This window comes from Narcine bancroftii, chromosome 2, assembly GCF_036971445.1.
Source record: "Narcine bancroftii isolate sNarBan1 chromosome 2, sNarBan1.hap1, whole genome shotgun sequence".
Lineage (NCBI taxonomy): Eukaryota > Metazoa > Chordata > Chondrichthyes > Torpediniformes > Narcinidae > Narcine > Narcine bancroftii.
The window spans coordinates 157,079,849-157,094,566 of record NC_091470.1 but is presented as its reverse complement, the minus strand read 5'-3'; the positions used below and the strand labels follow the sequence as shown (position 1 = coordinate 157,094,566).

Genomic DNA, 14,718 nt, shown 5'->3' with positions numbered 1-14,718 from the left:
CTTCTTTACCTTCCCCTGTTGACTTTTCTATCCAACTCTCCCTCTCAAACTGTGTGCCACTGTCTCCCAGCCACAAGTGGTCGGAAGGATCCCTTGTCCTAGTGTCATCAAGGAGGGACCTCGGGCTCAGTGGCATTACCTTCCTCCCACAATGGATGCTGAACGCCCTCCCTCCCCCCCCCCCACCCCTCACGTACACCATGTGCACACCTCGTGTGCATGTGCAGTAAGCGTAGGGGAGGATTCGGAGTTGGGACTCAGGAATCAGGAGCTCTCATGGCCGGGGAGGCAGGAGCCTGCCAACTTACCAGTGAGTGTTCCACTGGCCCGGGAAGCTTCCCCAGGGATTGGCGGCAACAGTTGGTCAGTCTCGGTGATCAGTGGTGGTGGTTGGGATGTGTTGGGGATCAGCATTTTTTTTTGGTGAGAATTAAACATTATTTTAATGCTAAAAATGCTTTCCCTTGTTGTTTGTTGTTATTTAAACATTGATTTGCTGCTGGGCTGTTTTTAAAAAATGACCAGTTCTCTTAAAAAAAATCTGTTTATCCGACATAGGCACAGTCCCGACCATTTCGAATAATCGGAGTTGTACTGCATGTGTTAAGTACTCAAATGATATGAGAATTAAATGAAGCATACCTGCCAGGCCACTCCGAGCTTGGAGATCTCTCTACCAGACATTCCCACAGTAATCAAAGCAATCTCAGAACATTTCTTGCCATATTCAAACTGTGCCACTTTCAGGCGCCTGTGAAGCAAAGTCAGATGGTCACCAAGTGCTGTGAACTACATGTTCAAGTTCAAGTTTACTAGTATCATACCACTGTACAACTGGATGAAAGAACATTCTTCGGTCCTCGGTGTAAAAACATGCAAAAACATATAGAGACAAAGCACATATATTTCCAAGAAATTTATATGCAGTACATACAAATGTTCATGAGTACCTAACTTCTTCAGGTTGAATTTTCACCTGACAGCTGGGCATTCTTCAACTACACATTCAAATTTATGGATTTTAAGATAAAGCAGGCAACTTCTAAACCAGGGGACATTTCTGTGCCAGAGGTGCAGCATGTACAAAACAATGGCCTGAACTTTACATATTCATAGATAATCCCAAGGGTGGGTCAAGAAATGTTTGCACATCAACACTCCATGAACAGTACTACGGTGAATGACCAGTTTGCCTATTTTGTGCGCGATTGTACAGCTTCCAGAATATAAAAATAAACCTTTTTTCTGCATTTTCTAGCTACCAAAATGGATAGATTTTGGTTGGAAATAAAAGACAGGGCTACCTTGTCTGTTAGCTTGGATTATACACTCAAATCAATCACAAAGTCAAATGGTTTCAGGTGTATGGCTGCAGATCGATAATGGGGAGGGAGGGCTTCTTTACACGAACTGCAACCATGAAGCCCACTGAAGAAATTAGAAATTCTGCACAAGGATTGCTTTTCAGATTTGTTCTCACCACGAACTAAGCCATTCAAAACTCTTGTTTGCATCTTAACCACCATCCTTTCCACCTTGCTGAGATACACTGGCTGATGGTTAAGCAAACCTTGCATTTATAATAAAAATAAAGGTTTTACCTCCCTTATCCACCTATCAGGTGCCCTCCCTCCTTATCCACCTTTCAGATGCCCTCCCTGATCCACCTGTTACCTCCTGCCCGTGGGACTGTGCTCCTCCCCTTGCCCCATATCACACAATGTTATTCAGACGCCTGCCTACATTTTGCTCATGCCGCGATGAAGTGCTCAAGCCTGAAAAGTTAGTTATGGATCTTTATTTTTGCTACATAAAGAACATTGTTGAGTTTCTCCAGCATTGTGTTTTTACTTCAACCACAGTGTCTGCAGACTTTGGTGTTTTACCCTTGGATTTATAAATTCTCATTCTCTTCTCAGCCCCCATTCAATCGCCTCTAATTCTGGCTCAAATCGCAAGCACCATCACTAGCAGGCCACATCTTCACCCACCATTGCCCAAACTCTTGAATTCTTTCCCTCAACCTCTACTTCCTCTGACACTCGATGAAACCTACAGCATTGGTCAATTCTTCGATCAACTGCTCCAATTGATTTTTTTTTGGGTTGACGTTCCTCCAGTGAAGTACCTGGATATTTTACAAATTAAAGTTGCTATTGTTACAGTTGGTTACTTTTAGAACAATTTAGCTTTTAGTGTGAACTGTTATTCCCCCTTTCCCAAGTTACAGCACTGTTGAAAGACTACTCATTGCCCTTTTGAGACAAGACTTCAACCTTAGGAGGAAGTCAACAAGTAAAAAAAAACAAGAACTATGACCTTTAACACTGATGCATGCCTTCATGATGCCCAGATCAGATCCTTTGCTTTCCTTCTCCAACACTGAATAATTCCGGAGAACAAATAAGTAGGAGGGACATTAAGCAACTAAATGAAGAGGTGGGGTTAAATGAAGTTCAGATTAGGACAGACTGGTCATGCTAAAGGCAGACTAGAGCATTTTAGCTCCCCAGTAAACAATGAGCTCCTCCAACCTCCTGTAGCCATAATGGAAGCTCAATTAATATAATCTCTCAGGAAAAATTACGATGAACCATTGCTTAAAGAAACACAGGAGAGTGGGGAGCAAAAGGCAAGGTGGGTTAAAATGGGGTGGGGATGGATGAAGAGAAATTAGAAAACAAAATAAAATGCAATTAAAATAAAAGGGTCACAAGCAAGCCTGCATTGTATTCTCTGAAACACGATTTCCAAAGTTAGAGCACGTACTGTTTTCCCTCGGTGGCAGGTTTCAGGACATATTTGTCAAAATACAACCTGACCAGCCGCTCCCTCTCCTCCAGTCCTGGTAGACCAAAGTTAACAATTTCATCAATACGATCGTTGATGGCCCAGTCAAACTGTTCTGGCTGATTGCTTGCCAATACCAGCATAAACCTGTTAGGAAAAGCAGATGATGAATCAATACAAGTTATAATTATCATTCAAACAAACCTATACAGGCAGGTTAATATCATGTGGGCACTTTCAAATTGCAGCATCGGGTAGCCCTTCTTGGGACCTCGGTGAGATTACTGGGTCATGTGTGGCCCCTGCACCTTTCAAATAGCAGCGTAGCCTGCATGCTAAATTGCCAACCCGGCAATTTAAGGGGGAATCCCCACCCTTGCGGATGACGTGGTGAGTGACACGTCACACAGCCACAGGGAATCCCCGGTTCCCTGTGTTCTTTCTGTTCCCTTTTAAAGTTCCAGAGTAACCAGGTAAGCTATTTCCCCTTTCAAAATAGGTGGAGGAGTTTGCCCAGGGTCCAGTTTTACTGGGTTCCCTGACTGGGACCCAGGTGGATTTTAATTAGGCTTGCTCGGTTCGGGCCTTTCAAAGAGCCCTGCGCCTGGATCTCCAACCTCGTAAATTGCCTGGTTAACCCCATTTTACAAGGCCATCTGAAAGGGCCTACTGTGGAGTTGATAGTAATGAAAATTATTTTTCTGCTTCTCGTGTTTACTTCTTTTAAAATTAAATAAATTATCCCATATAAACCATATTCAGCACAGAACAGGCCAATTTGGCCCTACTAGTCCATGCCGGACTGTTTAGGCTTCCATTTCATCCCTCATCTGATCAGTCTTTCTATACTTACAGGGGAAAAAAAAAATCAGTCAGCCCTCAGAATTCAAAAGATTTAGAAAATGAAACCTCTGGGATCAGCTCTCAACTTTATCGATTCAAAAGGATACTGCAGGGAATTTAGCAAGCAGTGCTAGAACTTGGACTGAGAACCAAAACTTAATGAGATGATTGCATTGGATCTCATATTTATTGATGGTCCTTACTGAAATGTGTACAATTATTAATCCAGTTCGCAAAAAGATTTTGTTTTATAAATACAGTGTCATCGGCAGTTCAGTAAGTGTATAAAATTTTGCACAAGGTCTCTAGCAATTGAAAATAGCAGCACAATTATGTTTGATTAGATTTTATTTTTGTTTAGAGAGTGCATTTTGGGAAGTATCAGTGTGTCACTGATAATGGGGTAAATTTGGAAGACACATAATCCAGCATTAAATCTGCTCGTTTAAATGGAAGTATTTTTTTGAAGACTGGCACTAATGGGTAGAATAATTGTGTGGATTCATGGCAAGTATGCCATTTCATTTTGAGACAATGAAATAACTACCTTTCCAATTTTGTGGCTATAAATAGATGAAGTTTGTTGCCATTTTTGATGGATATTCAGTGAAGAAAAATCACATAAGAGTTCTTTATGCTCAATAACAAAAGCATCCAACTGTAAAATACCCATTAAAAAAAAAATCACTGGAGTATTATTGCTGAGTACAGCATATTTAATTGGAATTTTCTTCCTTCCTGTGGGAAATGTTGCTTGGTGGGGTATGGATTCCACAAGCACTAACCATCCTCTTGTACAAAAGTGACTTCTGAGCCAAGCCTCGACAGTAGAGTCTTGGAGGGAGAAAAATGAACGAAGGTGGACTCATCCAGCAGGGAAACAGGCCCTTCAGCCCAACCTGCCCACACTGACCAAAATGTCCAACCACACTTGTCCCACTTGCCTGTGTTTGGCTCATATCCCTTAAAACCAATCCTATCCAGGTTTCTGTCTGGAGTCCTTCTGAACTATGCACGTTACATGGAGAGTTCAGGGAGGAGATGTTATACAAATGATTGATCCATTCCATGAAAACTGAAGTTTATCTGATTGACTTTTTTAAGATATTAAGGGAACTAGTAAGATGGACTGGTTCAGTCTGCTTATTCCTTGAAGGAGGGCTCAGGCCCGAAATTTCAGCAATACATCTTTGTCTCCTGTGGATGCTGAACAGACCAGCTGAGTTCCTCCAGCATTTCGGTGTGTCTGTATGACAATCACATCGTTGGCAGACTTTCATGTTTCACTCTTGAAAATACAAAAATTGGAGCCAAAAAATTCAGCTGTGCTCAGGGAGCCAATCCAAAGTCTCCATACAAATCACACCTACCTGTACAGAGAGCTGACACCAATCTTGCCTACCCGAGAATGTGTGGTGAGACTGGGCCACACAGAGTTGAGAGTTTCCAATGTTAATGATCATTGATTATGCACAATGAACCTGTCTAATTGTAGTGGTTAAATGCACCACTTTTAACCTGCCCTTGGGGCACATCTAATATTTCTGGATCTGTGTGGCAGAGTTCCACAATAGGTAAAGACGCTGACTCACTTCGGGGGGGGGGGGGGTGTTGGTGAGCAGCTTTACAAGTACTTAATAGATCTGACCTCAGTCAAGGAGAAAGTCTCCAAAGGCAGTCAATACTCACAGTTGACTGTGCCATTGATTTGGCAGCCAACTGCAGTCTGCAAAGGAATACAACTTTACAGAGAGAACACAAGGTGCAACTCACTGTAAACAAATTAATTACTTGCAAATTGGATACTGCTAAAATATTTTAAGTAAATAAACTAATATACTATGATATCTTAAATCAACTTTTAAGACTGTTGCTAATTTCCTCAGTGATCCAGGCTTAACAACACCACAGCTGCAATCCACTGCTCTTTTTGTTAGTTTCTGAACTATGCACCATCATCACCTTTAACTTGAATACATAACATGAAATGTTCACTTGGCCAAGAACAGAAAGTTTTTGGGTATGAATGGTAAAGGTACAAAGATCTCAATTATGTTATTACTTGAGTAGGCACAAAACTTACTCAAGGATTGATATGTTTTTATTGTCAGCCCATATTCAAAGGAGAGTTAGGAAAACTGAGTATAAAGCTAGACTACTATCAGATAATTTACCCCTGTTATTAGCAATATAACTGGAGGACATCCCACCAAGAACATGGTTAAACTCCATGCTACTTAAAAGACAGTAATTTAGAGAGTTTATTGAACGCCAAATTAAAATATATTTTGAAATAAAAACAGGATCAGTGAAAGACAAATTTATATTATGGGACGCAATGAAAGCCTTAATTAGAGGACAGAAAACAAGTTGTGTGACTAAGATGAAAAAGGATTAATCGGTAAATAGAGCAGTTGGAAAGGGAGATAGTAAGTACAGAAAAGGAACTAGTAAAAAGGGATGATATAACGAAAAGGAGAGAATTGGGGGACAAAAAATAAAACACGAAACATTACAAACGTACAAGGTGGAGAAGAACATAATGAAAACAAAGTAAAAGTATTACAAACTGGGAGAAAAAACAAAATATTAGCCTGGCAACTTAGAACAAGCTAAAAGAATGATACTGGCATCAAGGAAAAAGGACAAACAAATTACATAAACCCAACAGAGATTAATGAAAATTTTAAGGAATTTTATGAACAATTGTATCTAACTGAGAATGAGGGGAAAGAAGATAAAATAGAGGAATTTTTAGCTAAAATTGAACTGCTGAAATTGCAAGGAGAGGAACAAAACAAACTAATAAAACCATCTGAAATATAGGAAGTACAGGATATATTAAAAAAGCTGCCGAACAATAAAACATCAGCAGAGGATGGATTCCCAATAGAATTCGATAAAACATTTCAAGAGTTATTAATTCCTCCTCTCCTGGAAGTAATGAACCAGATAGAAGAAACACAGAACTTGCCAGATTTATGTAAGACAGCAATAATTACAGTAATACCAAAGACGGGGAAGGATCCATTAACACTAGCATCATATAGACCAATATCTTTACTTAACTCAGACTATAAGATAATAGCAAAATTATTAGTAAACAGATTGGCCGATTGTGTACCTAAAATAGTAAAACAAGATCAAACTGGATTTATTAAGAAAAGACGAACAGTGGACAATGTCTGTAAACTTATTAATATAATCCACGCAGTTCAAGAAAATAAGAAACCAACAGTGTCTGTTGCTTTAGATGCAGAAAAAGCCTTTGACAGTGTAGAGAGGAACTAATTATTTAAAGTATTACAGAAGTTCAATCTACCAGAAAAATATATAAATTGGATTAAAGCATTGTAATAATGGACCGTTGGCGAAGGTAGCAGTAAATGGATATGTATCAAGTCACTTTAAATTAAGTAGGTCAATGAGACAGGGATGTCCACTATCCCACTCATTGTTCGCCTTAGCAACAGAACTTTGGCAGAACTGATAAGAACAGAAAATAAAATAAAAGGGATAAAAATAAAGGAGGAGGAGTACAAAATCAACTTATTTGCAGATGACAACAATATACTTAACAGAACCAGAGGTATCAGTAAAAGAATTACATAAGAAATTGAAGGAATATGGAGAAATATCGGGGTACAAGATCAACGCAAAGAAAAGTGATGCCAATGAGTAAAGCAGACTATACAGAATTTAAAAAAGAATCACCATTTAAATGGCAAACACAAGCAATCTGATACCTAGGGACCAGGTTAGATAATAACTTAAACCACCTGCACAAACTAAATTATCAGCCACCAATAAAGAAATTGCAGAAAGACTTAGAACATTGGAAAGAATTACCGCTAACGTTGATAGGGAGTGCAAATTGCATTAAAATGAATGTCTTCCCAAGGATACAATACTTATTTCAAACATTACCAATTCTTTTAACAGAAAAATTCTTCAATGAACTGAAGAGAATAATAAGGAAATTCTTGTGGAAAGGGAGAAAACCAAGGGTAGCATTAGATAAATTAGCAGAAAGGTATAATCAAGGTGGCTTGCAGTTTTCAAATTTTAGAAATTATTATAGAGCCGCACAATTAAGTTATTTACCAGATTTTTACCAGACAAGGGAAAAACTAGACTGGACTAAGATAGAACTAAATAAAATAGGGGAGAAGGTACTGAAACATACTTTATAAATGGGTTGAAAAGCTGGTGCAATATAAAAACTCACTAGTACTACATCATTTACTTAATACATGGAAGAAGATCCACTTAGAAAGGAAAAAAAACAAATGATCAAAAACCAAAATTATTATTGACGCAGAATCAGCTAATCCCTTTTACAATAGACAACCTTTCCTTTAGAGAATGGGAGAGAAAAGGAATCAAAAGAATATAAAATTGTTTTTTTGGGAAATAATTTATTAACATTTGAACAGTTGAAGTACAAATATGGAATAACTCACGGTACAATGTTTGCAGCTCATCAATTGAAAGCTTATTTAAAGGATAAATTGGGAAACAGCTTGAGATTACCTGAAGGAAGTAGCTTTGAATATGTGATTACAGACACAATGATAATCAAAAGATTTATAACGAACATGTACATTAAGCTGCAAGATAAGGAAAATGAAATAAACTATAAACCTAAGCTGAAGTGGGAAAAGGATTTAAACATAAAGTTAAAAAATGAAATATGGGAAAAATTATGTTCTGGAACTATGAAGAATACAATAAACACACGGTTACGTATGATACAGTATAATTGGTTACACAGGGTATATATCACTCCTCAAAAATTTCCAATTGACATTTATCACATATAGGATCGATATGAGAATAAAAGCGATGGAGTTTATCTTTAGACATATGAGCTCTATGAACAACTTTAAACTGTATTAGTGAATGTTTTGCACATAGAGAAGAAGAGTTTACCAGTCGCAGAATTTTATTCCAATTTTCATTAGAAATATGAAGGTTGAGTTCTCTTTCCCAATCATTTTTAAACTTTTCAAAAGTCCCAGAATTTATTTTTGTAATTATATTATATAATTTAGATATCACACCTTTTGGAGGGAATTTTGAATATAATATATCCTCTAAAACAGTCGTAGTCTCCCGATTGGGAAAAGAGGGTAAAGTCGAAACTAAGAAACTCCTAATCTGCAAATATCGAAAGAAATGAGATCGAGGTAAATCATATTTCATGGATAATTGTTCAAATGACATGAAAGAGTTATCCAAGAATAAATCTGAAAAGCATGTTATACCTTTAACTTTCCAGAGTAAATAAGCTTGATCAATTAGAGAGGGATGAAAAAGGAAATTTAGTACAATAGGAGTTTCCAAGATAAAATGACTTAGGCCAAAAAATCTCCGGAATTGAAACCATATATGTCGTGTATGTTTAGCCATTGGATTATCAATTTGTTTATATAATTTAGTAAGAGTAAAAGGGAGAGCAGCTCCCAAAATAGAGCTAATTGAAAAATTTTGTATTGGTTTAATTTCTAAATTTACCCAATGGGGATTTAGAGATAATTCTGAATAATTCAACCAATACCTTAAGTAACTAATATTAATTGCCCAGTAATAAATTCTAAAGTTGGGTAATGCCAATCCTCCCTCTAGTTTAGATTTCTGTAAATATTTTTTCCCCAATCTAGGATTCTTGTTTTGCCAGATATACGAGGACAATTTAGAATCGACCTTATCAAAAAAAGATTTAGGAACAAAAATAGGTATAGCTTGGAATATATATAAAAATTCTTATAGACCTATTTCTTTGTTGAATGTTGATTCTAAGATCTTCTCTAAAATTCTAGCGACAAGGCTAGAGAAGATATTACCATATATTATCTCTGAAGACCAGATTGGATTCATTAAAAATCGTTATTCCTCCTTTAATATTAGAAGATTGATGAATATTATTTACACTCCTTCACATAAGTCTTCAGAATGTGTTATTTCACTAGATGCTGAGAAGGCCTTCGATAGAGTAGAATGGCCTTATTTATTTACAGTTCTTGAAAAATTTAATTTTAGTCCGATATTTATATCTTGGATTAAACTTCTTTATAATTCCCCAGTTGCCTCGGTTTTTACTAATACCCAAAGATCGCCATATTTTCGATTATTTCGGGGCACCAGGCAAGGGTGCCCCCTTAGCCCTTTATTATTTAACTTAGCTTTAGAACCTTTGGCAATTGCTATCAGAGAAGCACCCAATATTACTGGTATTATTCGTTGCAGGGATATTCATAAAGTATCACTATATGCAGATGATTTATTGTTATATATTTCCAATCCTGAAAATTCTATTCCTGCAGTTTTATCTTTATTAGCCCAATTTAGTAATTTTTCGGGATATAAACTGAATTTAAATAAAAGTGAATTATTCCCTTTTAATGGATGGGTCCCTATTTATGATAGTTTACCTTTTAAAATAGCTAGAGACCATTTTATATATTTAGGGATTAAGATTACTAAAAAACAAAGATTTGTTTAGGACTAATTTTTTCCCTCTATTGGACCTGATCGGCAGTTTACTTACCAATTGGTCACCATTATCCCTATCCATGATAGGCCGAATTAATGCTATTAAGATGATGATCTTCCTCAAAAATTAAAAAGGGATTCAACATTATCGGATAGATATTTTCACTGTAAGAAGGAAATGGGAACAACATTACATGCAACTTGGGCATGTATGAAAGTGAATATGTTTTGGGAAGAACTAAATCAGATACCAAATAAAATTACAAAAAAAAACATACCAAAAAATCAGAGATATTTCTTTTAAGTAACATAAGTAGAAAATGAGGCCTCAAATTGGATAAAGTGCAAAAAAAATTCATTATCAAAACCTTAGCAGAAGCAAAAAAATGTATAATGTCAACTTGGAAAATGGAAGAGAGCATGAGTATACAGCAATGGTACATGGAAATGAATAAATGTATTCCATTGGAAAAAATAACACTTTAAAAAATAAAGTCACAATATTTGAACATATTTGGGAACCATACATGGAACATATCAGAGAGAGCTTGCCTATGACCTCCATCCCCTAAAATGAGAATGAAAATGGTAAGACAAAACGACTAGATTCAGTGTGAAATAAATAGATGACACATTTTTCTCGTTTATTTTTCTTTGTGTGAAGATATTGTTTTATGGTTTTATTGTATATGTTGAATATTTATGGGTTTTGGAGGGGGGGTGGGTAGAGGGGAGGGAGGGAAAGGGGGAAAAAAAGGGGAGAAGTCCACTGTGTAAATTTAATGAGAAATGTTTGTACACATTTTGGTTGATATGGTTCATAGTGTGAAAAATAAAAAAAAAATCTTAATTATGATGTTTTATATATAAATAATGTTATTTTCCCATCGTCAATTTTCACACTTGCCTTCCGGAGTGGCCATTCACATAGAATGGCCTGTGTATGGACATCGCTGAGTGTTTAGACTAAGTACCTGAGCTGCTGTGCTTGCGTAGGCTAGACGTGGATTGACGTCGCCTGTCACATTGTATTCAATTTAGAGTGCAGGCAGTCCACAATAATTTTTAGGGGTGCCGTAGATAAAATTTCAGAACGGGAATAAATCACTCATTTCCATTCCAATCCTTTTACACAGACTGCGTTCCGGGAATTTGGGAATAATTTCCCGGAATGGAGCGGCTGTGTGAAAAACATAAGTGATCGGAGAGGTACATGCATCATTCACAGATAAGGATCTCAATTTCCTCAATTCATGTGTGCATTTTCAAGTCATTGTTACACAGATGATATCCTGGAGCAAAGGGTGACCTGTCCAATGAAAAAAATCCCTCAGCTGTGCTGGCTCATGGGCAAACTCCAGAACCAGTAGAAGCTTCGTTTCAGTCATCCGGCTGCGATTGGGCTTTACATTCAAGCTCCAGTGTGTTTAAGCCCAAACACAATTCAGCCACAGCAAATGTTCTATTAAAAAAAAACATTTGTGGCCATGAAATGTAATTATTTCAATAAAGGTGGAGAGACCTTTGTTGAGATGAGGGGAAGGGTTTTGGCTCAAAACGTCAACCATCTTTGGTCTTCTATGTATGCTGCCTGATCTGATGAGTTCCTCCAGCATTTTATGTGCTGTGAGAACACTGTGTACTGTTTTGGTGTCCATTTTTCCAGAAGGATATGTGTTTGCAGTGCAGAGATGGATGCTAGGAGGATGAAAGGTTGACAATACAAAGAAAATTAAAAAAACATCTTTGAAGTTCAGAAGAATAAAAGGCGATCTTATTTAACCACAAGATTCTGACAGGGGTTGAGACAGTGGATGCTAAGAGGGGGTTTCTTCTATGGGGTTATCTCGGAGTAGGGGATCTAGTTTTGGCATACGAGGTCTCCATTCAAGACTAGGATGAGAAGAATTCCTTCCCTCCAATATTCACGAGTCTTTGGAATTCCCTACCCCAGAGAGCCTTTAGGAAGGAGGTTTATTCAAGGCAGGGATGGAGATACATTTAAGATACAAGTCAGGGGTATGAGGAGAAAGTATAAAAGTGGTCAAGAATGAATAATTCATGTTCTGAATGGCAGAGCAAGCTTGAGGGATTAACTGGTCTTCTACCGTTGTCACTTTTTCTTTAAAAATGTTCTTTACGTAATGCACAACCTTCACTTTACACATGAATGAGCAAAAAAAGTCTATGGTCCCTCAAACTGCTCCACTGTTTAATATAAGCACAAATTAAAATAGATTACTGCAAATTAACATGTATATATGGATACAAAATATACAAACAAGCCCTGGATCTTAGCTGCTAGCTTGTGGGAAATAGTACTATCAGTTGAAGGCTGCATTTTGAATGAACAAAGAGTTGCACAGAACTGCTTTTGCACCTGGCCTGAGCAAGGTTAAAGAGGGGTTTACCAAATACTTGTAATACTACTGTCCCAAAGTTGTCCAGGAATTGCAAAACTTCAGAGCTTCTCGAAACCCAGCTGCCCTTCCAACAGCAGCAGTGCACACCATGGACCAGATTATGGCGTGGGTGAGCAGAAATTGCTGCATCTCTCATTCCTGTACAGTGTAATAAAGGAATTTGTCCATCGTTTCAGGTTTGGGAGTCATTCTTCATCCAGTGCAGAGCTGCGCAGACATCGCCACTCGACAGGGGCACACCTTCTCCACTGCACTAGAATGCCAGCAATAAGGGACGTCTACACTGCCAATTCCACAAATATTGGCCTGGAACTTGTGGCAGTTGCCTGTAGTTATTATTGGGTGGATTAGACAGAATATAGTTTTTCTCCACCCTATCTGCTGTCGCAGTATTAGCACACAAAATAAATCTCTGATGAGGAATATTAAACTAGCTATTATAGCACCAAAGGCCCAGAAGAACCTTAACTTTTATTTGGCACCTGCAATATTGCAAAAGAGCTTGAAGATGGTATGTAGGATAGTCATTAAAAAAATGACTGAATATATAATTCATTGTTTTTAGTAAAATAATAGCAAGTAATAGCAGGTGTCTCAAAGTTTGTGCATCTTGGAAGAGTAGTAAAGAGGAGGAAAAATGAAGATGCTTATTGAAGAAATTTCAGAAATAAATCTTGGAGAGTTGAAAGACGAGGCTCAATCAGTAGTAACCCAAGTTTTAAAATCATTATCACTGAAATACTTAAAAAAATAAACATTGCATGTGGATTCTATTCATTGGGAATATTAAAATGTGCAGATTTTTTTTTGTTTCATGTATACACACCATTCTTTCTGCAAAACAGTTCAAAGGTAATTTTTATCATCTCCTTTGCACCATTCAGGAATGTTGATGGTAAAATATTGGCAAATTACTTTCTTTTTCAATTTACAATTGAAATAATGACAAGATCAATAGACAATTGCCAGTCGGAGACTTTAATATTTTCCCTCATTAGAGAGTAATTCTCCATCTCTGGTTTCCCACATGTCGAGGGAAAACTCTACTCTAAAACTGTCAGCCTGCTCAGCAGTCCACAGCTCAGTGGTGCTTAGAAATCAGTGGCAGTTGTGCCTGCTGCAGTCTGCACAATAGAGTGATACAATTTACATCTGAACTTGAATGTTAGAGGACAATTCACACCAGCACAATTAATGAACCGATGCTTTGATGAGAGCATCAGGAGAACTGAGAGGACACAGAGGAAGGCACATGCAGGTTAATCCTACCACTGGACTCAGTAACACCTCAGAGCCAACGTCATCATCACTGGAAAAAAAAATATGGATGACACTGCAAATACCTGCCTGCACTTTCATATGCAAATATGCATCACCTTGGAGGTTTGGGGGACACTTAAAAAAACACTAACCATTGCTTTATTTATTGAGCTAAACATTCACCTATAATCACAACTCATTTTGAGGAAAACAATGGGATTGCATCAGAATTTCAAAATTAAAGTAAAGTGTATTTTAAAACCGCAATCTTTCATTAACCAAGTTCCTCGAGCCTGTTTGTGCTTTCACAGACAACATCTTTCCCACTGAAACTGAGGACCATTGCTTATTAAATGGTTTAGTTGAAATGTGAACCTATAACTTTAGAAAATGACTACCCTTTAGCTATTTTAAAAAGCAAGCGTGTGAGTCAATCAATAAGCATTACAGAAGTAAATTACAAAAATCTGTAGACACCGTTGCTGGAGAAGCATTTTGTGTTTTTACAGGCAGCATTACAGAGGTTAGCTGGGAAGAGCTGTTAAGTACATTAACATTCAAGGCCATATGCAATGATCATAACACCAATTTATTCACCTCTATGCTGCCATTATTTTCACAGCAAATGGGAGAATTATGATACCACAATTAGATTTTTTTTTAAAGGAACAAAGAGTACCATAAAGGTTGCATTGAACTAGGCGGTCAACTGATGTTTGACGGCAGGCTACAAATGCAGCCATGTGCACCCTCCCAGACAGTGAAATATTGTCTTGCCTGGTTTATTCATATTAAACATTCCAGTATACAAGGAATAGTGATTACTCGTTTGCCCAAAGTGTGAACCATCAATACTCTGTTCAAGTCCACAGATAAATTGTTTTGATCCAGGATCAAAATAAGGGTT

General features: G+C 37.5%; 1 protein-coding gene across 2 annotated transcripts in view; it reads right to left on the bottom strand.

Annotated features, from left to right (window-relative positions):
- The window catches only part of atad3 (ATPase family AAA domain containing 3), a 69,679-nt gene that overhangs the window by 15,162 nt on the left and 39,799 nt on the right, over positions 1–14,718 (bottom strand). For both annotated transcript variants that reach the window (XM_069918794.1, XM_069918795.1), the window contains exons 14-15: positions 2,770–2,937; positions 643–751 (exon numbers count right to left, since the gene is read on the bottom strand). In XM_069918794.1, the coding sequence (XP_069774895.1) occupies positions 643–751; positions 2,770–2,937 (277 nt within the window). The remainder of the gene's footprint in view (positions 1–642; positions 752–2,769; positions 2,938–14,718) is intronic.